Raw genomic sequence first — 27742 nt, 5'->3', positions numbered from 1 at the left:
CCCCCTCCCGTGATTACCTCAGCCTCGGGGCTCGCACCGCCGCTAACAAAGCGAACCCCACCCGCCTCAGCGCGGCCTCTGCCACCATCTGTCCCTCCCGCCCACCCGCCTCGGGCGCGGCAACGCCCAGCCGGCGCGGCCCCGCCCGCCCCAGTCGCCTTCCAGTCAGGCAGCGGCGCGGGCACCCCGCCCGGGTGCGGTGCGGCGCGGGGAGGGTCTTGCGGCGCCGCGCCGCCGGCAGTCCGCGGTGAGGGCGGGTGGCAGCTGCAGCGCGGAACGGAACCGGAGTGAGGTCCCGACACCGGGCCGGGCCCTTCCTGTAGTGAGGCCTGCCGCCATCTTCCCCTCACGCCCAGTTGGTGCTGCGCGAACGGCCCCCTGGGTCCCTCAGGTGAGTGTCGGGGGGCGGGACGGAGGACGAAGAGCCGGGTCCGGGTGACCGTGCTGGGCGGCGAGTCCGTGTCTGTGTCCTCAGCGCCCTAAGGTGGGCGCTGCCCAGAGCCCAGTAGACTGCGGGGCTGCGAAGACGGGGCCGCGCCCCGTCTTCTGCGTACGGGCACGGCCATGCTAATGGGCCCGCGGCCGAGAGGAGCATCGCCGCGTCTTGCCGGCGACGCCCGACAGCCACCGTCCCTTTGTTGTGGCACCCGCGGGTGGGCTGGGCCGCTGGGCCGCGGTGGCCGGCTCGGTGATTGTCGGCGTCTCTGTCCCGGGGCGGGCGCGGGGTGTGCCCTGACAGCGGGGCCGCTTCAGAGGAGCGTCGGCTCCGCTGCGGCCCTGCCGGTGCCGAGCTGACATTCCCCACATGCTAATTCGGGCTCGGCTCTGTGTAATTAAACAGTGCGGCTGCTCCGAGCCTTTTCTCTGTAAGAGCTGTTTTTCCTCTGGAATTGCACGTGAAGAGGATAAAACACTGGAGCAGGTGTTGGGTTTGGTGAGGTTTTTAAGCCGAAATATATTCATTGCGAGTCTGTAACTTGTTTGGGTTTTTCATTTTACTGCATTATACTTTAACATGGAGGTATTGCATAATTTAATGTCACCTTTTTGGCATTCGTGGTGCAGAAAGGTGTGGATAAGGAGGGTGCATGTTGTAACAAGGCTTGATGAAGGCAAAGAGCTCTGTCAGTCACTTCCAAAGCACAGTGAGATAAGGGTTGCTGAGGTGGATCTAAAGCAACAGCTGATCTAAGGAGGGTAAAAAAAAAACGGGCTTACTAGAGGGCAAGCTAGTGAAAAACCTGTGTGAGAAAGAAAAGGCTGGTAAGAGGATGCTTATTTTCTGTATGGTGGAGCAGAAAAAGGTTTCAGTGTTCAGCTGTACAAACTTTGGTGAAGGTTTTCTATAAGGCCTTAATGTGCTTAATGTAGTTCATTTGAAATGATGAATTGTGCCGTCTCTTGGGGTGAAGTGGGTGTCATTGAGTTGTGCTAACTGTTCAGAAAATAGTTGTAACAAAAAATAAATGGCCTGTAGATTTGTTCGGTTTTTTTTCAAATTCTTTTGGTGTGGAATAGGTGGAAGGTGATTAAGGGCACATGAGAAAATGCCACTAAGAACTCACTGGGTGCAGAGTCCATCATGGGGTCTGTGTAGCCAGAACTCCAGAGTGGTTTCTAGCCAGGCCCAAGATCCATACGTAAGTAACTATGGGATGGATTAAAAGGTAAAATAACTTTAAGCAACACAGCCAGCTTTTAAAATACGTATTTCTTCTTCACATTTGGTTTTTCTGTGACACAGCTCATTAAGATGCTGAGGTTATGGATATGCATTGCAGCTGTCATTCAAGTCAGTGGACCAAGACTTCTATTTAGGCATTGCTTCTCCCTTGAAACGTTTCACTGCTGTTAGTGTGACATTCCAGATTTGAACTCGAATATGTTATTCTTGTATTTCAGAGTAATTAGAGGTTTTATATTCATTACCCTATTCTGTGAATGTGTATTATGTGAGTGATGTATTATAAATAATGTAGGAATAACACTTATTTTAGAATACCCTATTTACTTGTATTTCCGGAACATTAAATATTACTTCAGCTTTCTAGTATATTAATGCCTATATGTTTTAAATTTCTTTTAAGAGGTGTAATCTAAAGAGAGACTGGTTGGTTAGCCACTATTTTTTGACACTTAAAATTCATAAAAATTTTTCTGGATTAGTGTATTTTCTGTGCATAAGTATTCTTTTTTTTAAATACTGTTAGCTATGCTTACAACAGCATGAGAGGGTTCTTGTTGGCATGTTCTGAGAGCATGAGTAAGAACAGAACAAGGGTGAAACCTCTCTCTGGAAAATTTAGGAGTAGGCAGCCTGGGTTATAAAGAGCTTGTTTAAAGGACATGTTGTCTGCTGAAGATGTAGAGAAAACTTGTGCCAGGGTTTGTGGTGAGAAGTGTGTCTTTTTTTATTGATATAGATTTATTAAGAGGGAAAACAATTTAAATACAGAACTAGGGAAGATGATAAGGGGGAGTGATAGAAGAAAAAAATAAGGACAGGTGTGGAAAAGCACAATTCTGAAAAGACTGGGTATGATAAGAATAACCAGTCAAAACCTGGTTAATAGAAGGCACCAGAAATGTTATGCTATAATACTCATTCACTTTCATTTATACCACCAGTTAATGCTGTGCTTCGGTCATTCTTGAGTATTAGCGCTTGAGCTGATCAGATTGTGACGTTATGAGCCATATGGGCTGGCAGAAAGCACTATAGTGGGATGAACCAGGATACAGCTTGAGCTCTATTATTGAGTTTCCCTGCTGTTCTTTACTTTTTATTTTTTATTTATTTATTTATTATTTATTATTTTTATTTATACATGTATACATATATTGCTGAATGTCAGAAAAACTGGTAGGGGTGATGTGTAAGCTTGTGTATTTTTATAATTTTATCATAGTGTTACAATGCTGATTATTATTTTGACAGCACAATGCTTATAAGAGAAGTCTGAGCTCATCAGCCAGAGACCCATTGACTACATGAAAGTCTTCTCCAGTAGATTTGTTGTTCTTCTCTAGCTATTTGTGTTGTTCTGAAAGCAGATGCACACTGAATATGTGTATAATACTGTTAATGTATGAGCTTATCAGTGTACTTTAACTCTGCTGAAGTTCAGTATCCAAACTATGTTTGGATATTACATCTTTCTTGACAGGCCTGCAGAAATGCTGTGACTAGTCCCATATCAAATATGGAGGGTGGCCCATCATCCTTTCTCCTAATTTGTATGGGCAATTGTCATGGTTTAAGCCCAGCCAGTAATTCAGAACCATGCAGCCCATTGTTCAACCCCCCATTTTATCTCCCCTCTCTGGGCAGGATGAGGAGGAGAATTGAAAGAATTTAAACTCCATAGAGATAAGAACAGTCCAATAATGCAAGTATAGTATAAAACTGTTATTACCCATGATAAGGGAAATAGGGGGAGAGAAAATCAAACTAAAAAGGAAAGGGAAATAAACAACAATAAGCACAAGTAATGCACAATACAGTTGCTCACCACCCACTGACCAATACCCAAGCAGTGATCTGGGCCTTCTGGGTGACACCCCCCCAGTTTATATACTGGGCATGACATGCTATTATGTGGAATAACCCTTGGCTAGTTTTGGTCAGGTGTCTTGTCTCTGCTACCTCCTGGCTTCTTGTCCACCTTCTCACTGGCAGAGCACGAGAGACTGGAAAGTCCTTGATCAGGGTAAGCGTTACTGTGCAACAACTAAAAATACAGTGAGTTATCAGCATTGTTCTCAAACTAAAGCCAAAACACAGCACTGCACCAGCTACTAGGAAGGGGAATAATAACTGTTACAGCTGAACCCAGGACAGCAATATAAATTAAAGTTAGTTAAGTGTTAGACTTGGCAAAGGCTTTATGTGCAGGACAAACCTGTTGTTTTAAAACTACAGTGTAGAAGACAACTTCTTGCAGATGCTAGTTTTTGCTTAATGTAGTTGTACTCTTAAGCAAAGCACTGAGTGTTGTGCTCTCTTTTTAAATCAATAGAATATATAAATAATTACTGTTAAGAAAATACTGAAACTCTCTAGAGTGGCTTCCTATTTAGGCTTGAGTCTGGTAGATCCAGTTGAAAAGAAATCTGGGCTTGGAGTTCATTTTTTCAAAGGGAGTCTTAGTCTGAATTTTTCTAGTGGTTTTACTTTGGCAAGGAAATTAATTTATTTGATTCCTATAAAACCCATCAGTTCAGAAATAAAAAAAAAGCGAAATGCAGATGCATTAGCGTGGGTTTGGGAATTAAGATGTTAATTATAAGCCAGTGGTTAAATTTGTGTTGATTTTTTTTCCCTTCATTGTGTAAGGTAGGGTTAGTTTTTTCTCTAAAACAGAAAATCCATATCCAGTTGCTGAAAGGGGAAGTTGAAACAGTGCTAAAACATAAGGAAAAGGCATCTTTCTACAAATTCTGGCTTTGGATTTGTGTGTCTGTCTGCTTTCTTTCCTGCAACAAAGCTTTCTGCAAGCCAGATTTTGATTTCTGACTTTACTAGCTGAGAGTGGGTTTGTGGTCTCTGGGGTGTCCTGCATGAGACCCATCACAGTGCTTGGTAATGGGAGTGTTAAGTGCCTGAAATGAGAACTAAGCTCAGCCATTTTCAAAGAGAAGTAAGGCCATTCCATTTGGCACAATTAGGTCTCCCTTGTCCCAAAATAAACTATGCTGCTATAATCAAATGTTTTCCTGGTCAAATGTTCTGGCAAAGCTTTACTTGGAAAAAAGTAGGCATACAACTGTGAGGAAGATGGGAGAACTTGGGGATATAGATGATTAATACAAACCCCTGTTATTAATGCCTATTTTTTTGTATCGCTTGAAGTTCATTATCACCAGTTTATGATGATAAGTGAGAAGCTTCACTACAGTATTTCTCTTCCGCTCTTCTCCAGTAAATAAGTAATTTGTTGTTAATAATTTATGAGTGGCTTACTTAGATTATTCAAACTTCTTATATCTGTTCTTTGATTTCTGATTGCCACTTTCTGTGCATTTTTGCTAATATGAGATAGATAACTAGCTTATGGACTGCAGTTTGCCAAGGCTGAGGTGTGTAGAGTCTGCATAATTTCTTCATTTTTGTCTTGGGAGCTGCATTATCCACAGTTTTCTGTCTTGGGTGTTGTAGTTGCCAGATTTCTGCATAAGTAAATGGTTATGTGAAGAAATTAAGTAGTGTTTCCATTTCCCCTTTGGAGTTAAAAAGAAGATGAGCTGGAGTAATTACTGCTGTGGGCATCTTCCTCTGTATGTTTATCTCCATTAATTTTTCTGATCACTTTTATGATCTCTCCTTGTTCCTTGGGTTATTGATGGTTCATCACTGATTGTGGCTTCTTTTCTGTTCTATGGTGCATTCTCATAATCAGTTTCAGTCAGGTTAAGATGTGGCTGCTGCCAGAAAACAAAGCTCTGTCAGTTCCTTCTGTTGTTGTTAGTTCCCTGGCATCCACAGAGTGATAACTTGTGCCCTGATCAGAGACGTGATGTGGGCAGCCACACAGTTCTATGCGGGTGCCGTGAAGTGGGACCCTGTGGCTGAGTGCAGAGGTGAGAAGAGGGACTGCCCCTTTCTGCAGTAACATGGGCTTAAACTGAACTCCTCCTTATGTGAAATTGCACTCTTGTAGCTGCTAGCTTTTTCTGAAGCACTCTGATGAGGCAGTGCTGTGTGACTTGGCTGTGTTACAGGGTTTTTCTACACATCCCCAGATAGTTTTCAGCAGATCAACTTAGGAGCTACAGCTGTAAAGTCTTCTTAAGGTTTAAAAAATAAAAAAAAAGGTTAAAAAGATTTTAAAAGCTGAACAGCTTCTACTTTAAGTCAGGCTTAAGGCTTAGCCAGAAATAAAATTAATTTCAGGTTTCCTAAGAGAACCACATGCTAAAACTCTCATATCCTTGGTGGAATTGTATTGCAAAGGAACTTGGATGTTGTATCCATGGGAGCTTTAACAAACTGACTGCCAATAGCTGGGGCCTTATCCTGTCACTCTCCCAGCTGCGTCTTCCTGGTTTTTCTTTCTGCTGGCTGGAGAGCTCATTAGACCATTGAGCCACTTCAGCATGTAAGCTGGTGGGAAGACTGAGCCAACAATCCAAGTGAGGAGTGCTGAGGAAGGGCCAGAACATGCAGCTGGAGTCAGGTAAGTGAAGGTGACTGGCAGTCAGTGCTCAAGCTGGCTTAGGCCACCTTGGGTTTGCAGTTTCAGATTCTTCATGAAGTGTTTACACAGAGCTAGGTTCTTCCTTCTTTTCATTCTTCCTTATGAAGGAAGAAAACCTCTGCCTTAATTGTTATACTCTACTTCAAAAAATGGGGAGAGACTGCATTTTTAGTGTGCTGTCTTTTCTGTATTTGTTAGAAACATTTAAGTTTATATGTAAGTTCTCTACATAATGACAAAGTAACTGGCTTATTTTTATGCTCTTTGAACTTTGCTGTTTGCATTTCAGAAAGGAAAATTTTACATATTGCATACTTGGTAATAACATTTTCAAGCTGCAGGAGGATTGATTTCTGGTAGTTTTGTTTATCTGGTGCCATGTTATGTGTAGGACAAATCAAAATATATGCAGATACATTGTTAGATTTTAATTGTGACTTCATAATTGAACTCTTAAAATAAATTTCCCAGTCTTGTCTGTTTAATTTTTGTAATGCTGTGGTACTCTGTCCTATAAAACTGTTTGGTTGATTGGTTTTCACTAGTCAACATTTCTTAACCAAGCATAGAAAAAGATACTGAACATAGCTAAAATTCTCTCTTCCCTTTTAGGCTGCCATCATGACGGCAGAAGAAACAGTGAATGTTAAAGAAGCTGAAATAATAAAACTAATACTAGATTTTTTGAACTCAAGAAAACTTCATATCAGCATGCTTGCACTTGAGAAAGAAAGCGGGGTCATTAATGGCTTGTTTTCAGATGATATGCTTTTTCTAAGGTAAGACTTCTTTCTCTAGTGCTTCAATACCATGTATTTGAAAATGTAGAGTGGGACTGTGATTCTGTGGGTAGCCCCATGCCACTAAACAGGAGGTGTTCTTCCCTCATCTTATTCTGCTTCTTCCTGATCCCAAATCTTTGGCCCAGTCCTGCATCATATTTCAGCTTTGAAGTTAATGACATGATTCTTAGAGCCACTTGAAGTAATAGACTAGGTGTCATCAACATGGGTTGACATAGATTTGTTTGTTTGTTAACTTGTTCATTCTTTGTAACTTGCTTATTTTCTAGCACAGTAATGAATTAAAGTGGAATGGGGTCTAAAAAAGTTTCAGTGCATGAGAGAAAGCTCATGAGCAGGAATAGGATGGGAGAGCAAGGTCTGTTGGCATCAGTGATCTGATGCTATCTGCTTGCCATGTCACATGGAACTGAATGTGTAAGTTGTTAACTACTAAAATAAAATATTTGTAGAATATTCTAGTGCTAAGATCTAAAATGAGTGGAGTGGCTTACAGAGATTTTCCCCCAAAATATTATCTGCATTTCAAAGTAATATGTAGATTTCTTTTAAATTTAACAATAGGAAGGAGGTCTCTGTTATCAGCAAGGCATGAGAGTTGGTGCAATTTACCATTTAGGATATTGCCCTTAGAATTATTAAAGGGAGTTGCTGTAGATGCCCACTAGATTTTTTTTTAATATTGGTGTTAATATTTCATGCTGAAGAACTTTGTAGAAGCATGAGAAAATAATTTACTAATAACTAAGCTCTTCTTAAGACATTAAAAATTAGATGTAATCACTGAACAGGATTTCTCACCTGGCCTCCCTTTTGATTAAAAATATGGATATTAGAATGAAATTAAAGAATAATTCAGTTGAAGTTATTAATCCTATTTGCTTGTTTGATTCTGGCTTAGAGTATACATCTTATAATGAAATCATCCCTTCCTTGTAGATCTGGGCCTTTTATAGAGAACTATGATATGGAGTATGAAGAAATTGAACTAATCCACCTCTGCAGTCTAGCCCCACTGGTTTTGGAGCTGGAGTTCTTGTGCTGGCATAGTTCCTGACAAGTTGTTGCTCTTCTGTTCTTAGTCTGAGAGCTGTGTGTTCCTCACCCCACCCCATCCCTTTATAAAATAGGCCCAGCAGTGTTTATACAATTAAAAATTATTCATCTTCAAGTCTGCTTTCATTCTTCAGGATGTATTCATTGAAGCAGTGTATTTATTCATACTCTTCCTGTAAGACTGATTTGATTTTTTTTGTTTGTTTTTTTTTTTTATTTAGAACTGCAGGTGAAGCAGGGCACAGAGAAGCATTTTGTCATTTCTTATGTGCCATTAAGAGTAACTAATACTTGTTCTTCCAGTATGCAGTAATTAACACAAAATACTGAGAAAGGGTATGGGTTTTGTTGTTCTTAATAGTCACATGTCGTGGTTTAAACCAAGCTGCACAGAGCTCATGCACTCACTCCCCCCCCTTGCACCCCCAGCTCCCGGAGAGCTGGGAAGGAGACAAAGAATGTAGCTCCCATGGGTTGAGATAAGAACAGTTTAATAACTAAGGTATAACACAAATCACTACTGCTACTACCAATAATAATCATAATGATAAAAGAAATAACAAGTGAAGAGAATATGACACCTCACCAGCCACTGACCCATAACTCACCCCACCCTGCCCAACCGAGTACCGACTGATACCTCCTTCAGCCTACCAGAGCACTAGCCCTTCTGGATCCCTCTCGGTTACATCCTGGGTATGACGTGCTATGGTATGGAATACCTCTTTGGCTAGCTTGGGTCAGGTGTCCTGTCTCTGCTTCCTCCCGGCCTCCCCTCCTCCCTGGCAGAGCATGAAGCTCAGAAAGTCCTTGGACAAACCAAACATTTGAGCAGTAACTCAAAACATCGCTGCTATTGGCACCATTCCCAGCCCGAAAGTCAAAACATAGCACTGCACCAGCTACCAAGAAGGAGAAAAAATGACTGCTACTGCTGAACCCAGGACATCACATCAGACAGTCATCTTGGCATCTGTGCAAAGCATTAACTTTTCAAAGCAGGTTGATCACCTGTTGTGTATTTAAATGACTGCTGTGTATTTAATTTGAGCTACTTACTTGGAAATAAGGGTGTCCTTGTCCGGTAAAACTGAAGGAGTGACTCTTTCTTTTAACAGGCAGTTGATTCTTGATGGTCAGTGGGATGAGGTTCTTCAATTTATTCAGCCTCTTGAATGTATGGAAAAATTCGACAAGAAAAGGTAAAATAGAGTGTGTGTCAGAGTAAAATTTTTTGAGCTGTGGAATATATATGAATTTCCAAGTACTGTGGATGAAACCAGTAGCTGTAAGACTTTCACCTTAGTTTATGGTTTTTTTTTTCTAATCTCTATACAGTTCCTATAGCTTGTGCATGTGCTTTTAAACTTAAACTATAGAAAGTATGTGCATATAATCTGTAGCAAGTTTTTGTTTTCCATACACTTCACGAATGTGTTTCATGTTGTGTCATTTTATAGCTGTCTGACATATTTCTTTTGAAGAAATTAGTTTGATTACTATAATTTTTCCTTATTAGCCTTCTAGTATTTTAATATTTCTGAAAGCAATTATTGAAGAAGGCATTTTCTATTAAGATAGAATTTTGTGGTTACCAATTTGTTAAAATTTGAGATCAAAATTCATTGTCACTGCAATTTCTGTGCCTAACTCAATAATACGCTGTAAAATACCCTGCTTGTCTCTAAAAGAATGTTCAGCTACTGGATCAAGACTTACATATCTCATTTCAAGACTTATATATCTCATTTCTCCCCTGCAGATTTCGTTACATCATAATGAAGCAGAAGTTTTTGGAAGCCTTATGTGTAAACAATGCAATGTCAGCAGAAGATGAGCCTCAGCATGTAAAAGAATTGTCTCTTGTTTGGGATTTTTATTGTGAGGAAACCTCTTGGGAGATTCTGGTTAAATGCACAGCAGAAACTCCTACCTCTGAATACATACATTTTAGCTGTTAGCAAATGGTTTTATAAACAACGGGGAAAAAATGTATATCCTTTGGAAATTAATGTGTTTCCCGGCTCTCAAATACAACTGTATGTACAAGAGTTACTTCGAACTTAGCAGCATACATTGTGTTTGTTTGTGGTCCTGATCCTCACGTGTCCTTTAGGTCATTATGCTGAAGTACAGGGTTATTTTTACAAAAAGTATTCTGAAGCAAATCTCAGAATCACAGAAATGTATTGTTAAAAGTGGGACTAGGTGAAAAAATTCAATTAGAATTCATCTTAAACTTAAGTTCCATTGCTTTTAGAGAGAAAGGACACAGCTGTTTATTTGGATGGAACAGATAGGTTCACAAAAGGCTGATTCAATTAAACGTGCAATCAGTAGGAGTTGCGAGCTTAGGTTTTCAGTGTGGACAAATGTGGAAAGAGATGTCAACTCAAGTTGGCAAAGAAGATGTGCAGATTGCGAAATTAATTTTTCAAGTATGTTGGTAATAGATTAATACTGGATTTCTGGCAAAAAAAAATATTAAATAGAAAATAAGAATTATAGTAGTCTTAAGACAATTTATTTCATTTTCCAAACTCAGTTGATTGTAGTTCTGTCCCATTACACATATATTGTACTGCAGGGTTTTCTCTTGACAGAGTAGAGAAAGCTGAAAGTAAGTCTGGCTTTGTAGTTGTAAAGGGAATGTGTATTCTAATCATTTAATCTGCGTACTGTTACTAGATAGCAGCAGAGGGGAGAGGAATTCAGATTTATGTTCTTTATTTTTTGTTTTGTATGTTACCAAATCTGTTGGCATGTTGTGGATGAAAGGCTGCTGTATCAAGCAGATGCTAAGTAACACGGTTAAGTGGAGTTTTATTTTTTTTTTTAATCTTTGTAACTAAAATTGCCAAGTTCTGTGTACTTAACATGGTCTTGGCTTTTAGCTGTCAACAAGCTTTGTACTTGAAAGCCTTCTGTTCATTTTGGAGGTCTTATTGTCTGAGAACTTTTTAACTTTTTTTTAACATTTTTTTGATTGAAGAACAGAAAATCTCAATATGAAAGCCAACTCAGAGTTGCTAATCACTGGAAAATAGATAAGTCTAGGAGCCATTTGTAATTCATTCCAATAGCTTTCTATAGTAATAAAAAATGGGGAAGGGGAAAATGAGTAGGTTGGCTTTGAGAATGGAAGTAACATTTTGTACTATAGAATAATTGGATGTGTTTAAGTGCAGGTTTACCATTTCAAGCCTATTAAACCTGGAGTGACATGAAGAAAATGGGACTGGGTGGGAATTTAAAGCAATCTGAAATTTGTCTGTTGTAACATTTGCATCAGCAATTCCAGACTCAGTACACTGTTTTAATTAAAATATAAACAGCAATAAAGGAATGATAGTGGAGAAATTCTGCTACAGCTTCTTCTGCAACTGTTTCATTGTAACGTGTACTATAAACTACTCTGTTAATGTTTCTGTAGCTGGAATTTACAATGCGAGAGGCTGTACAGTGCCTACATGCGTTGGAAGAATATTGTCCCTCTAAGGAAGACTACAGTAAACTCTGCTTGCTACTGACCCTGCCTCGCTTGACCAACCACGCAGAATTCAAGGACTGGAATCCCAGCACAGCACGGGTTCACTGCTTTGAAGAAGCCTGCATCATGGTGGCAGAGTTTATTCCTGCTGATAGAAAACTGAGTGAGGCTGGTTTCAAAGCAAGTAACAATCGTTTATTTCAGCTTGTAATGAAGGGATTGCTTTATGAATGTTGTGTGGAATTCTGTCAGAGTAAAGCAACAGGAGAAGAAATCACAGAAAGTGAAGTGTTGCTGGGCATTGATCTCTTGTGTGGTAATGGGTGTGATGACTTGGACCTTAGCTTGTTATCATGGCTGCAAAATCTGCCAGCAACTGTTTTTTTCTTGCGCTTTTGAGCAGAAGATGCTTAATATTCATGTTGATAAACTCCTCAAGCCTACAAAAGCTGCATATGCTGATCTTCTGACACCTCTTATTAGCAAACTTTCACCATACCCATCATCCCCAATGAGACGGCCTCAGTCAGCAGATGCTTACATGACCCGTTCCTTAAACCCTGCCTTAGATGGGTTGTCGTGTGGATTAACAAGTCATGATAAGCGAGTCACAGACCTTGGGACCAAAACTTCTCCAATGTCACACTCCTTTGCTAATTTCCACTACCCAGGAGTACAGAATCTCAGCCGAAGTCTCATGCTTGAGAATACAGAGTGTCACAGCATTTTTGAGGAGTCACCTGAGCGGTAAGCACAACTGAAGCTATAGTTTCACTTTGGCTTATGTTGTGTTTTATATTAGTGAGTTATTGCCTTCACTGTAACTTTTAACATAATTGTAACATTGAAACATAATTTGATCTGCTTGGATTATGTAATACAGCCTAGCTAAGATTTGTGTTCAGTATTACTCTATTCTTTCATTCCAGGTAACTAAAGGGAAACAAAGCTGTAACTTTTGTCTTCTTTCTCTATCTCGTTCTGACCTTAAGTGCCTCTAAATTTTGGTCCTGACAGTCTAAATGATTAAGTATACTTCAGAAATTTACATATGGAAATAGTCCCAGTGAAGTCAGGGGAAATTACTATATGCCATTTTGGCAGCATTTCTCCATCACTTACATTGTTACAGTAGTAGTTCAACTTAAATATTATTTTCAAAAACAAGTCTGAATAAGGCAGCTGAATATATAATGGCTTTATATTTGTCTTGGAAATTGTTATGATAGTGTTGAATGTTATTAATAACATTTTGAATGCAATGTAGACAGGAAAACTCTCATCTCTCCTTAAGAGCTGAAGTCTGTGTCAAAACTTTGTGCTTTTTACGCTCTTGATAGCAAAGTCCAGGTAAATAGGAGAAATGCTACTTGTAAGTTAGGAATTTAACATCATGGTTTTGCTTGACCTTTGTCTGGATCAGCAGTTAGTCCATTTCTAAATGTTATATCCATACCTCTCCAGAAAGCAGCTGCCAGATCTTTTAGCTCTGGGGGAATCAGGGGCACCTAGCACTGCGCTGGGGTGCGCTGGCAAGCAGAGTATGCTCTTAGAGTTATGGTGCTTAATTCTGGCTGCAGCTGATGAAATTGTCTAGTAGTTTTGTTTTACTGTAATAATCTTGTGTTAAGGTAGACAGCAGCTGTAATTAAACTCAATAAAAAAACCCAACAACAGTGTGCTTATGTCAGTTCACCAATGATAATGGAAAGTTTCACACTAATGTATGTTTCCCTTGTCAGTATTAGGGTATTAGAATAATTCTGTGCAGAGTTATCTTGAGAACAAAATAAAGTGGTAACTTGCTGCAGCTCTTCTTTGTGTGTTTTTGTGCAATGTTAAGTGAAGTTATAGTTCTTAACATGTTTTTTCATTAACACATCTCTTGAAGGTTAGAATTAGGTTAAGGGGTTCATAGTTCTCAAAAATGCATTACATTTTTCAGAAGAAAATCCAACTTCAGATTAAGTGTCCAGCTTAAATGGCAATATTTGCAAGGGTAGATGCTCAGAAGCTGAGTGATACATAAATCTAGCCCTTGCTTCGTCATGCTCATACACATGGTATTTTATAAGTTGTATTCAGCAAGTAATTACTTGTCTTTTAGTCAGCTAAGTTACTGTTGTTTAAACAGAGATACCTAGAAAGTTTAAAATAAATTCCTAAAGAGATTTGTTCCAAGTCAGTGAAGAGGGCTTTAAACTGAACCCATGACACTGACAAACCTGAAGATGGGAATCCAAGACTTGTAATGTGTTCTGCACACTTACGGATTGTTCCGTGCGGAAATACTTGTATAATGAGAAAATAGCAAAACTTATATGAACATTTTCCTATGTAGCACTTCCAGGAATGTTAAATGAAGGTCAGTTTTGAGTGACCACTCAGGTGGAGGTTAAATTTAGATTGGTAGTGGTAATTAAACTGTTATCTCATAGAAGACATTAGTCACATAGCATATGTTCCATGCAGGTAGTTGTTTGACAGTAGAGGATCTTGAATAAGTTGTTCGTTACAGGGTATATAAATCAACTCAAAGGGTAGAAGCGAAGTAATTTGGATACACCATGGTGGTACAGCTTTTTGGAAAACATGGGAGCAAAGCACATTGGCTGGCTGTGGTTTTTGTTTGTTAGGGGTTTATTTCATTTGGTGCAAGCCATTGCATTGGGAAAAAATGCCTCTTGCATTGTCATATGTATCTTCTGTTTTGTGATGTTGTTTACACACTTGTGTTAATCAGGTTTTACTCTAGAATGTTATATTTCTCTACTTACTAGGGGATTTTCTACTCTTATATTTTCTCAACTAAGCTTCTCTTCTTTTCCATGTTGCTGTAATAAGCGATACTCCTGTGGAACAACAGCATCCCATCGGCAGTGAGACTTCGTGCCAGAGTTCAGTTCCAGAAAATGAACCACTTAATGGAGCACAGAGTCAGGGATCAGCAAAACAAGAGAAAAATGAGGTAGTGGTTGTAGCTTAAAAGTAATGAGGCACTTTGAGCTGGGTTCTGATCACTTCATAAGAATTTCCTTTGTGTTAAGAGTTTCATGCGTGACAATGGATTGCTTTGAATCCTGTTTTTACTAGAGTAGAAAACGTATAAGAGTCTACCCTTTTATGTCAAAATTTCTGCCATCCTTTGAGTCTAATGCAAGCTTGCAGTGTTATATTAAACAGTGCTTGAGAATCTTCTTAGTGTTTTAGTGAGGAGTTTGACATGTAACCTGTCATTTTTGGTGTTAACACCAAATTCCAAAGGTCATCTGACATAATTTTCTGTCTGGGACACAGAAATTACATTTTGTAGGCTCTTATCCAATTTTGTCTTTGATACTTAGAATCCAACATCATAACCTTTTTTTGGTTTCATGTTTGAAGGCTTGTGCCTTGACTATCCTATTTTGTCTTTTTCTTCTTAACAGCAATATGGTGACAGTGAAATAACAGTTCAATAGGATAAAGTTACCAGTCTTTTTCAACAGCTTTAAATATTTGTCTCTTGATTCAGGAATGATGAAAAACATCAAGTATGCAATCAGTCTTCTTTGCAGATTCCAGTTTGATTTTTCTTAATGAGATTGTCTTAACTTAAGACATGTATGTGGTAATGAAAACCAGTTTAGTCTTGACAGGGCTATATTCTTGTAGACTCTGGATACTTGAGCAAGGCAATGGGGTTTACTGGAGGATTAGACAAGTCCTTCAAACTTGAGGACTTCACGCCCCTCAAGGACTCTCCTGAGCAACTTCTCTGCTGCAGCAGTATTGTGTATGCACATTGGGAATAAGTGGAAGGTGGAGATTCCTTAGCTAGAGGTGTAATAGAGCAGGCTTCAAAATGTGAAAATCCAGATGCAGAATTTGTAGGACAGAATGAAGACGGGAGATGCTGTGCTGTAAGTGAAGACGTTGGCCAGACTGTTCCACACAAGTAGAAAAGAAGATAGTACCCATTCAATTTTACCTTGTTTTGTTTTTCACATTGTAGTGGTATATATGTATACCGTGAAAGTAAGAAATTAACTTAAATGTCTTGAACAGCTTTATTTTTTGCACTGTTCTTAGAGGGGTTGAGTTAGAAGCCAGATTTTAAAGAACAGAGCATCTAGGCAACATTAGGTGCTAGTTTGGGAAATAATAACACAGAATCCAGAGGATTCAAAGATTGAGTCCAATTGCAACAAACACATATTGGTCATGGAAAGAATTGTAGACAAGAATGTACCTGTTGCTTAGAAGGATTATAACGCAGTGACTGGGGAATATTTCACATATTTGAAATAGAGAGAATTAGTGCTTTCTAGACTTCTGGAGGTAGCTGCTGAGTTAGTCAATTGCAAGTGTTCATCTTGGGAAACAGGAAATTGTGTTTTACAAATGCAGCAGGGCCAAGAAATCCAGTATAAGCCAGAACCAATGTGTCAGAAAACCCAGAACCATCATGCAAGAGTTTTTATTTACAGGAAATGCAAAGGCTCATAATTACAAAGAAAGATCTCTTGCATGAATTGGTTAAACTAATGCAAAGTGACCAGGGTGTCTTTATGCAACTTAGAATCATTATATGACAAAGATGTCACTTCTGAAAATTGAAAGAAAAAAACCAACCCACCAAGGTTTTTCCTTTTACTACTTTTTCCTACTGGTTGGTAAATCTGCAGTTTGGATGTTTTTTTTATAAAATGGTTTGTACTTAAGTGTTGATAGTTTGGCCTTGGACTAAAGTGCTTGTGGTTTACTGTAGGGTGTTTCTGTTCATTTCTTACCTTATTATCAACTGGTTTGTGATGGTGGTGTTTGGAGCTAGTGGCAGAAAAAAGAAGTGAGGATTGGGGAATGGAGAAGGCAGTGAGTCCTCGGTAGGCGGCGCTGTGGGAAGCTAAAGGTAGTACATGAGAGGAAAGAGCCTGAGAAAGACAAGCTCAGGTGTTTGTGTTTGGTTCAGAAAGTGAGGAATTAGAACAAGGCACCAATTTCAAAAGTAAGATGTAACACTTGGATAGACCACTTCAAAGTTGGCTTTAGGAGGGATAAATCGGTTCTGCAGGCTGATGGCAGGGAGATGTCTGTGACAGAAAACACTAAATTTGTAGTGAAAATAGAACCTGGAATTTGGAATGTAGCTTACATTGTTTTCTCATTTTATTATCAGTTTCCAGTCTCTTGTTTGTTTTGATCTGAAGTAGTACTTAAGTTTTGTAGGAAAGAGAAGTCTCCTCCTGAATTATGGCAGAACTAATTCAACAATGAATATAGCACAGGCTGGCAGTGATTTACCTTTTTAGTATGTAAGGAAGAATGAAAGCATTGCTGCTCAGAGTATAATTTGTTGGGCCTTTTGATGCCTGTGTTGAAATAATGAACCAGAAAGTGAGTATTTAGGTTAAATTCTGCAATTAAGTATTCAATCTTCATCAGTAATTCTCATTTCTTTTTAGCTTCGTGATTCGACAGAGCAGTTTCAGGAATACTACAGACAAAGACTACGTTACCAGCAGCATTTAGAACAGAAAGAGCAGCAACGACAGTTGTACCAGCAGATGTTGTTGGAAGGAGGTGTAAATCAAGAAGATGGAGCTGACCAGCAACAGAACCTTACTGAACAGTTTCTTAACAGGTTGGAGCTTTTTGTTGATTAGTTGTCCCTCCATCCACTCCTGTCCCTCCTCAGGTTCTCATAATAACCTGTTTTGGTGAACTTTTTTATTTTTCCTGTCATTTATTCTTAGATCTATCCAGAAACTAGGAGAATTAAATATAGGTATGGACAATCTTGGAAATGATGTACAAACACTTAGCCAGCAACGTAATGGGAGCAAAGGGAATGCATCTACCCATCCAGCAAGTAACTTCACAACGTCACCTTCAGATGGTAGTCCCAGGACAACTGGTAGCCAAAATGTTACTACAAGCACTCCTCGAAAGTGTGGAGCAGCTAACCAGATACCCTTTCCTGAAGAGTCACCTGTGCAGGGGAGTCAAACGTAAGTTATATGAGACTGTTCAGGACTAGAAATACCCATCTGTTAAGACTGTGGGAGTAGCTGTCAGGGTTCAGTTTTAGTTATCAAATGAATTTGTCATTGAATAAGGGTATTAGTTCATGATCAGTGTTTGCAATATTTTTATAGGAGTTGTAAATTATTTTGGTTTTGACAATACGTATAAGAAATAGAGGTTTTTTTGTTATGGCTATATTTTATGCTGGTTTTTTATTTCTAAGTTTTTATTCCATCTCATACATATAGTTCTTGTTATTTTGTGGTCTACTAGATTTCTAGAAGCTTTTTTTATGAAGTAAAAGCTAGATGGAAAGAGAGACAAGGCAGAGTGGGAACAAGACTTTTTTCTGTTAACTAAAGGTAGTGCTGACCTGAAAGTAGCAACCATTATTTCCCCGTTTGTATGTATATGTGTATATGTATATCATAGAGTGAAAACAAATATCTTTAACTTGCATTCACTGTTCAGTGCCCAGAGCTGCTGCTAAAAGCCAGCCCCTTGTAAAAATAATAGTTTAATGATAAAGAATCAGACATGAATAACCTGTGTTTGCATACATTAGTTGTGAGAATGACTGAAACTGTAATTCAGTCCAAAAATTACTTAAAAACAAATCTGTCCCTGCTCTTAGTTTGGGGTTGGGTTTTTCTTTTCCTATCTTGTGTAAATTTAAACTGTCCAAATTAAAACAGTGTATCAGAACATGCTGCTACTCAGCCCCATTTGGAAGACTCTTCAGGGAATTTAACAAGGACAAGAGGAGATGAGGTGAGTTATCTTCACAACTTGTGTTTTCACGAGATTCTGTATTTAAACCTGACCATGTGACATCCTGTCATCATTAATAGGTATTTAGAATGAATTTTGGTTGATGCATAACCTTCAGAATCACAGAACCATTGAGAAGGGACATATAGAGACTGAGTCCAAACCCACTGCTCAAAGAAGGCTCAGTGAGAGCAGGTTGCTTGGGGCTGTGCCCAGTTGGGTTTTGAGTATCTCCAAAGATGGAGACTCCATAACCTCTGTGGATAACCTGTTCCTATGTCTGACCACCCTCATAGTGGTTCTAAAACGACAAAAAAGTTTAAATGAGGTTTCCTGTATTTCAATTTGTGTCCGTTGCCTCTTGTCCTTTTACTGGGTACCAATGAGAAGAGTTTCGCTCCTTTCTTCTTCACTCCTTCTGTCAGGTACTTAGATACACTGATGAGGTTTACACATTTATTGATTCCCATAGAATAGTTAGTGTTGGAAAGGACCTTAAGATCATCTAGTTCCCATGATTAAGCCCTTCTCATCTCAAGGCCAGACAGTCCCAGCTCTCAATTTCTTGTACAACAGAAATTCCAATGGATGTCTTTTATGTCCAATATTTTATGTTTTCCGGGTTAAAACTTTGCTGGACTGTAGTCAGTATGGTCCAACATTAGAGAAGTAATTTTGCAATAAATACATGCCAAAGTTTCTGCATCAGATAAATAAATAAATAGATGGTGGTGATGAAGTTGTCAGGAGGATGATGTGTTAAAGATGGCTTTGTGGTATCTACAGGGTGAAAAGCAGCTTCTTATGTTTAGTATTATATTTTATAAACTGTGTTTATAACTTGGACTGTTTTCAGTAAAAATGCAGCTTTGTTCCCCTTGCAGATTTCACACAGATCAAACATGTTTACACAGAAATAAACTTTAATATCATGTGTCAGAGATGGGCTGTTTAGAAGAACAAAAACTGTTGGAAGCCTGGAGGACAATGAGAAATGTTGATCTAATGTTAGTGAGCTGATGTTGAAGTATGCTATTCTTTGACGTGGAGTAGACAATTACGTTGAGGCTGGTGCTGCTGTTTTGGTAGAATAGATTTACATTAATCTACAAAACAGTTTCATCCACTTTTAAATGTCCAGTTTTATGATGAAGAACTTAATTTGACTGTTGTCTTTCTACACAGGATGACAAATCAAAAAAGCAGTTCATTTGCATTAATACTCTAGAAGACACACAAGCTGTCAGAGCTGTAGCCTTTCATCCCAGTGGGAGTTTATATGCTGTTGGCTCCAACTCTAAAACTTTAAGAGTTTGTGCCTACCCAGAAGTAATTGACCCAAGGTAAGAAATCTTGTAGAATTATTTGTTTTTCTGTAGCTTATCGCCTCTTTCTCCTGTAGCTGCTGATACCTGTGCATTTCACACCTTTATTTTGATTTTGTGATAGTGTAGTGCTCTCCTTGGAAACATGAGCTGCCAGACAAAAATAAGATGTGTTTATGAATGTGTGTATTTGTAGGCTACAGTTTTGGTCTCCAATTACAGGCAAGATGGCAGCACAATATCACACCTCTCCTTATAGAAGTGTTACCTTTGTCTCAGCAGGTAGGCCTTTCTGTATTCACTGTCATGCCTTCTGGTTTTGACATTCTAGCTGTAAAAGTGGGAGAAAGGATGTCAGTTGTCAAGCCAGCACAAGTTGGGCTTTGGGAGATACAGTTTCTGGCAGGAGGACAGACTTAACAGTAGAGAAAGCAGTATCTTCCTTGGCTTCCATAGCTAGCATAGTTGGCTTTTTGTTACTATAAACATTGTTGTCCTGATACTTAGGTTCCTTGACAGAAAAAGCATTTTTTGTTGTTTACTATGTGCCTGTGTTTTTCTGGTTTATTTTCTTTCATTTTTTTACTGGGGAGAGGAAGGGATTTTTTTTTTTTTCACTTAGAAATAAGTATTTCCATCTCAACTTTGTCTGTGTTGCAGTTAGATGATCTTCTTGGAGTGGAGGAGAAATGCAGGCATCTAAAATCTCACCACTTTAGGAGGAGCTACAAGCATGCAGTGACTTTATCAGGGACAGCTTCCCAGCTTAGGACTCATGTTTAGGCTTCCAAAGGGTTCAGACAGTAATCTGATGTAGTTGTTTTTTTTTTCTTTTTCTCCTTAAATACCATCAGTAAGGCGGCTTTTCAAGTTTTACTGCAAGTTATTTTTTGCCATTACATAAAGAAAAACCAATCTGACTTCTCCGATAGTGGGTGCAAGCTGACTTGCTGGGCTTCAAGACCAGACAACCTCGTCTTGGGTGGTAAATAGTGCAAAACTCTTCAGTAGAATGGATGCTTCTGCATTGATCACAGTCTACTCTCACACAGTTTGTTATTCTAACCAGTAGGGAGGGTCAGATCGATTCTGAAGCCCTAGTCTCTAAGTTACAGTGCATGACCTAATGTGACAAGTGACATACTGCATCTGGATATGAAAGAAATACTGAGATTTCCTCAATTCTGAACTTGTACTTCTTAGTGTTTGATTTTTGGGTTTTTTTTTCCCTTAAGCTTAGAGTCTGCCAAAAACATTTCATCATGGGATTTACAAGTCAGCAGACAGATTGCATTATCTTAAAGATACTCTAATCTTTGGAACAACCAGAGTCTAGACATGCCTTTAGGATGTTTCCTGGTTTTCAAAAAGCTGTAATTTTGTACTCTATCTGGTAAATAGTTGCTTAGTTGTACAGTGAAGTTTTGTTGGGATTTCCTAAAACTTTTTTTGAATTGTCTGTCAAACTGCTGTATGGTTCAGAACCGCTTGGTGTTGGTGTTGGTGGGGTTTCCTTGTTTGTTTTTTTTTTTTTTTTCTTTAAAGTTACAAGAGTAGTGTGCTTTTTCCCTAGGTTTGAGATTAAACACAGATAGATATACACTACAGTTTGGAAGTTGTTGCTTAAATAATCACAGTGCTTCCATGCAGCTGATTGGCAGCATGTGGTCTTTGTGTTAGGCAGGTGCTCCTGTGTCCTGACAAAGGCAGTGGTTCTCAGCTGCTGCCTCTACCTCTTAAATGTAGTGAATCCAGATTCTGAGTGACATAGAAGGCATTAGGCTGTTTAAGAAACTCTGTAGTGTGTGCTGAATGGTAGTCCCAGTGTAGAAAATCGATCATGGATTTTCTCTTTGGCAACAAATAAAATTAACTTCCATGTAGATTTATTTTTGTGTTCTTTACTAAAACCATGTTTCTCTCAAAAATTTTCAAACAGGCTTAGATGATTGCCTTCTGTTTTGTCTCTCTGCCTCTTTTGTTCTAGCATTTACAGTAGGTTTCTGAATTTTTCAATAGCAGTTGAATTTGTTGACTTTGATGTTACTGGAGTGAATGTTGATGAAGTTAGATACAGCAGTATTTCATCTTAATCATTTGACTACATTCTGCTATGGGAACAGAGAAGTAACATTGTAGGAAGTTAATCAGTTGAAATAGAGGAAATGCGTATTAGTGGGACTGTTCCTTTCATTACAGCTATGTGTAAAGCTGATCTGGTTTCAGAAATAAGAATGTAGATTATGTTTAGATGCTGTGAAGATTCCTGCATTAACATATAGTTGTGATGTGTGTTTCTTGCACAAACTACTCTATTAGATTTTCTAATAGATGGGTGAAGCTTTGAGAGTAATGTTGTACAAAAGTAATATTCAATGCACAGCTCATAATGATGGACATGTATGAGTGAGCTATTTTGTTGTATGATTTTCTGTTAATTCATGGTCAAAGAAGAGACAGTACTTGGCTTAGGGCAACATTATTCTGTGTCCTCCCAGGTAGGGTGAACACAGAAGTGTTTTTTTGATCCTTCAACCACTCTTAAGTGCTTGCTGAGTCTCACTCATTCTGTCAGAAAAGATGGCATAGACAACAGCTTTTTGGATAAAACAGCAGGCCTCAGTTTTGATAACTACAGTACTACTAGGCACAATAACAGCCCCCCAGACATGAGTATATGGAGCCCAGTCATAATTATGCTGTCATACCAAACACAATCCCCAGTTAGGGATCATCATGTCTGGTGGGTGGGAAATGGCAAGAGAAACATCGATCTGTACACACACAGGTGTTATACAGGCTTCTGATTTCCGCTTTCAAGAATTTGAATTTTTCAGTCTGTATCCTAATGGTTTAGTCCCAGACACAGCCTTTAGCCATAGGAGCTGCACGGGCTACCACTGTAGATGATGTGTGTTATGAGCTTTCTTGGCCTATTGTTGCATAATGGAACCCAAACATGTTCAAAAGTGGCCATGGGATCAAGACTGAAGTATGAAGGATGTAAATTAAAATGCTGGCAATTTAGACCTTGGGGGATAAAGTTTCATTTGTATGTAGCTAATAATTGCTGTATTTTATTTGTATTAACTTTGTATAGATGGAGCTGTGTAAGTTCTTTTGCATGTCCAGTCACAAATACAGTGGGAACATTAGGAAAAACTGAGAAAACGGGATGGAGAAGGCTCTTTTGTTTTGTCTTAGATCACATGTATGTTTTAATGCAAGCCATCAAGTGTATTTCATGTTATCAAAAAATTGTATTTTTATTTTAGAATGCATTCTTTTCCTTAAAAATAAAAGGAAATTATATATATTTTTTACTATTTTATTTTTTCCTAGTGCTTACAACACTCCTAAACAACCTGTAGTTCGCTTCAAAAGGAACAAGCATCATAAAGGATCAATCTACTGTGTAGCCTGGAGTCCCTGTGGACAGCTGCTAGCTACTGGTTCTAATGATAAATATGTGAAAGTACTGCCTTTTAATGCAGAAACCTGTAATGCAACAGGTACTCTGTGTGTGTCTAATGTAAAAAATGATTTTTAATCATTTGTACAGTGTTTAGCAAACTTTTCAAAAGACATTGATTATGTAGGTCATAGTTTTTTAACTTAGTCTGTTTTCCTCTTCGCCATCACCATAGTCTCTTTCCCCATGACTGTGGTCTGTCCAGCAGAGAACTGCTAGGTGGTTGAGGATTATGTTTTGGATTGTATTTAGTTTTGATTCTTGCATTTTTGGTTTGTTTTGCGAATCTCCATGGTGTGGTGCTGTCTTCTGGTACCTTTTGTCCCCCTAGATACGGTAAAACCGGTGGGTGTTCTTGCCCAACTCTAGTTCTTGATTGTTAGTAGAAATTTATTTCCAATTCCCCTTTTTCTTGCCTAGTTCTGTTGTCTTCTCCCCATCTTAAAAGTTGAAGACCTCTCCTGGCAAATACTATTTTCTGTGCCCAGCCCTCCTAATGAATGTGCTGAATATGGCTCTTATCTTTAATGTTGTGAATTGAAGCTGTCTTGTCTCATATGGTTCAGGGTTCTCAATGTTCCTTCCCTCATGGTAGAGAAAACCTTTTTAGTTTACCATTGCTTAGAGAAAGAAATAAATGTACTCTATAAACCGTGGCTGGAACTGGCTGTGGAGATGGCCTATGTACATTTTGCTTGAGCTTTAAGAACTGTAGGAAACTCAAGCAACACTCAGAATCCTGAAATATTTTATTTGAACTCTAGTAACTATGGAAAGTGTATAAAATCGTATGGAAAGTGCACAACAATATTTTTACTTGGTAGTATAACCACCCCTGCCTTTTGCATTACCACTGTAGTTCCTTTAAAGATCACAGCACCAACAGTGATAAACATGTTGTTCCTTGCTTTTTAAATGAGTTTAGGACCAGATCTGGAGTTCAGCATGCATGATGGGACAATCAGAGACCTTGCTTTTATGGAAGGCCCAGAAAGCGGTGGTGCTATTTTAATAAGTGCTGGAGCAGGAGACTGTAATATATACACAACAGACTGTCAGCGAGGACAGGGCCTACACGCTCTAAGTGGCCACACTGGTATGTATATTGTCACTTCTCTTGAGGACTTTGAAAATCTGTATTACATTATAATGAAGTTGATAGTTGGTTTGTTGGTGGGATTTATGTCTTAGTCTTGCTAGAAAGAAAAACAATTTTTTTTCCCTCTCCAGAGGGCTCTTAAGGTGTTTAGATGGGAGGGTGGAAGTGTTTGGGTTTGGATATGTTGGCTGTTAATTTAATGGGGGGAGCGCATGCTTCATTCCAAAGAAGATGCAGACGTGGGTATTGCCTGTACTGTTGGCATTTTAGGTCATGCTACGGGCAGGTTTCCCACAGGACTGTTGAATCTCTGAATGCAAAAACAGAATCAGAACTGTAATATTTCATTGTTTGATTACTGATACTTGATTAAATAAAGAAGTTCTTGTTCACAGGTCATATTTTAGCACTTTATACATGGAGTGGTTGGATGATTGCATCTGGATCCCAAGACAAGACTGTAAGATTCTGGGATCTGAGAGTGCCAAGCTGCGTTCGTGTCGTGGGAACAACATTTCATGGAACAGGTAAGGCTTTGCTATCCTGCTTCTGACCATTCTTGCATAAATATATATTTCAAGATGTCTAAGTAGTATAGAGTGAATGGGAAGGCTTTTTGCATCGCGTTAAGGGGGGTTTGGCTTTAAGAGACAGAAGTTGTGAGGAGATCTTTAATTCTGTATTGTGTTTGTCGATGACTGTTTATTTTAGGTCACATTTCCTTTGTCTTGACTCAAAACAGCCACTTCCAAGTATATTAACATTAAAAGAAAAAACAACCTGTGTTGGAATCAAAGGCAAGGGTGGGAAGAAGCAGCCATTTCTGCGAGTTTACTCTGGTTACTCATACTCTATAGAAACCTGCAAAAGGATTGTTAAGAACCACCTGGGTTCAGATTTGTTTATTGAAACCAGGAACTTGGGGGGGAGGGAGGATGTGGAATTCCTTGCATTATTTCTACATTATTTCGTATTTCCTCTGACAAAACAGTTACTTAATGGTGGCTTTACTACCTTCTGGTTTGACCTAGAGCTTCAGAGTTTTAAGTGCTAGAACATAATAAATTGTCTTATTTTAATATAGCAGTAGGTAGGTATGGTCACCTTAAGGTTAAGGCCAGTGTTTGGTATTCTTACACAATGTATTACACAATTATTCGCAATGTATTGTTATTAGAAAAGGGCTATCTGCACAACTGTACATGTATGTGTGTTTTCTCCTATAGGAAGCTCTGTAGCCTCAGTAGCGGTTGATCCCAGTGGCCGTCTCCTGGCTACAGGGCAGGAGGACTCCAGCTGCATGCTGTATGATATTCGTGGAGGACGGATGGTGCAGAGCTACCACCCACACACCAGCGACGTTCGCTCTGTTCGCTTCTCCCCGGGGGCACATTACCTGCTCACAGGATCTTACGATATGAAAATAAAGGTGACAGACTTGCAAGGTAATGAGCACGAGGGTAGTTTTTGGTTTGATGTTTTTAATATTAAAGTTGTAGGAGAACTGGGTTCAAATATCAGGCTTTCAGTAAAAAGAGGACAAGAGAGTAGAGCTTTGAAGGGCTTGAAATGTATAAATATGATTGTGTCTGTTGGCATTTGGCAAGTTGTGTTGCTAAGTAGGCTATGAACTAGATCTTGCTTTAGGGAGGGGGTTGAATATTGGAGAAGAGCTAATTACCTCTGTTGCCTGATGAGGTGGCCATTGCTTTCAGGCAGCAGTCACAAAATGGACCTTTTAAAGAAGGAAAACCAGAATGATAATGTTTATTTTTGGGGGAAGAGCTAAGAAGAGAGGGGATGTTGGGTACATCTGAGCAACTTGATGGTTTTGGACCATTAAATCTTAATCACATGGTGTGAAAATTGTGAATTTCTGTATTTAAAATTTGTAGTGTCCAGTAATGCCTAAAAACTGAAACACTGGGGCCTTGTATGTGTGTATGTCTCTGTGTGCAAGTGAGAATCAAAAGTATACTTTATAAGGTGAAATATATGTGTAAGATTTAGTAAACAAATGGGGGGGCATAAGAACAAAAAGGGGGGGGCACAACGACAGAGCTGGGATATAAATTCATGACATGACTAAGGATTGATGTTCCTCTGCTACAGGAGACCTCACGAAGCAGCTTCCTCTGATGGTGGTAGGAGAGCACAAGGACAAAGTTATTCAGTGCAGGTGGCATACGCAAGATCTTTCCTTCTTGTCATCCTCTGCAGACAGAACTGTAACCCTTTGGACCTACAATGGCTAGAGTGCAAAGGCAACCTATGCAGCTAAAGCACAGAGACTTGAGACTACAGAACTGTAAAAACCAAGTAATAATAATTAGGCATTGGGAGAGCAGCAGTTGAGCAGGAGAGTGCTTGTTCAAGCACTGAGAGCGGGGGTGCTTGTCACAGATTTTTCTGGTTTCTAGGAGGTCTTGGTGTTTTTTGTATATTCTTCTGCAGTGCTTTCAGTCTTCCATGTGAACTCATGCTGCTGTGATCTATTGTAGTCTTGTTGCCAAAGTCTATGAGGAGAACTCTTCTGTTGTCGATGTGCACTCTAACCTGAATGATGTGTTTACAGTTTGGTATTAATTGCATTCCTTGATCTTTGCCTCGATGAGAGTTTTATATGGAAACTGACGTTGGACAACACTTAAGTCTGTACGTAACTAGTTACACACACACACACACACACACACAAAACATGAATTGCTACCACTGTTTTTTCAGATTTATTATATTCAGCACTCCTCAAGATGTCAAACTTTATAACATCTCCACAACTTCAACTCTTTTAGTGACGAATTCTGAACTTCAAAGGTGGCTAGGCAGTAACTGCATCTTAATGATGGTCTGGTACATAGTGTGGGGGTTTACTTTCTTTTCATCTAGACTGGGGGAAATGTTGCTGGTTTTACTACATGACATTGTTCTGAGCAAGCTAACATGTTGGGAAAAGTAAAATATTGATTTTGGGTTTTTCCTGTTTGTTTCTTTAGAAACATATATTTTACTTTTTTAATGCAACAGAATACCTCTGTGCATAATGTACTGTAGAAAAGAGTGTATTGGCAGCAGTTGTCACAGTGAGCTTAATGGCTACCAGTTTTTCAAGTAAAAGGGATACCATTAATGCTATAATAGAAACCAGCATGGCTTAAAATGCTATGTCTGCATGATAATTTAAGACTTGTTTAAATTCCCAGTTCAGAAGCTTATCGGAATTTTATTTCTTGCACTGTTTATGTATGGGAAATAGCGGTTTTATCTCTACAAAACTTTAGATTCTAATGCTTATGTATTGTTATATTTTCATATTGTACAGTTCCTTTAACTTTTTAAAATATAAACTTAAACCTTAGGTTATTTATTTATTTGAACTGCAGTTAAGTTTTGGGTTCTCTTGGTTACTAAGTTATATGTGCACTGTAGCAAGCATTTTTAACTATGGTATAAAAGTGGAAAGGTAACTATAGAAGTGTATCTGTGCTATAATCTCAATAAAGACCTCCAACACCTGCAGTTGCCT

At 39.0% G+C, this 27742-nt stretch overlaps 1 protein-coding gene across 1 annotated transcript; it reads left to right on the top strand.

The window, feature by feature from the left end:
• The first annotated feature begins 187 nt into the window (after positions 1 to 187).
• Positions 188 to 27735, top strand: WDR47 (WD repeat domain 47). Its single transcript, XM_034063659.1, is given in 16 exon segments — positions 188 to 391; positions 6810 to 6976; positions 9175 to 9258; positions 9819 to 9903; positions 11490 to 11927; positions 11929 to 12293; positions 14391 to 14514; positions 16991 to 17169; positions 17282 to 17536; positions 18248 to 18323; positions 19509 to 19666; positions 22991 to 23160; positions 24046 to 24216; positions 24615 to 24746; positions 25446 to 25664; positions 26332 to 27735. Coding segments are annotated over 15 exon segments (2757 nt in total). The 5' UTR covers positions 188 to 391; positions 6810 to 6818; the 3' UTR covers positions 26475 to 27735.
• Positions 27736 to 27742: the final 7 nt, after the last annotated feature.

This window comes from Melopsittacus undulatus, chromosome 6 (genome assembly GCF_012275295.1).
Source record: "Melopsittacus undulatus isolate bMelUnd1 chromosome 6, bMelUnd1.mat.Z, whole genome shotgun sequence".
Lineage (NCBI taxonomy): Eukaryota > Metazoa > Chordata > Aves > Psittaciformes > Psittaculidae > Melopsittacus > Melopsittacus undulatus.
This window is presented reverse-complemented; position numbering and strand designations above follow the sequence as displayed.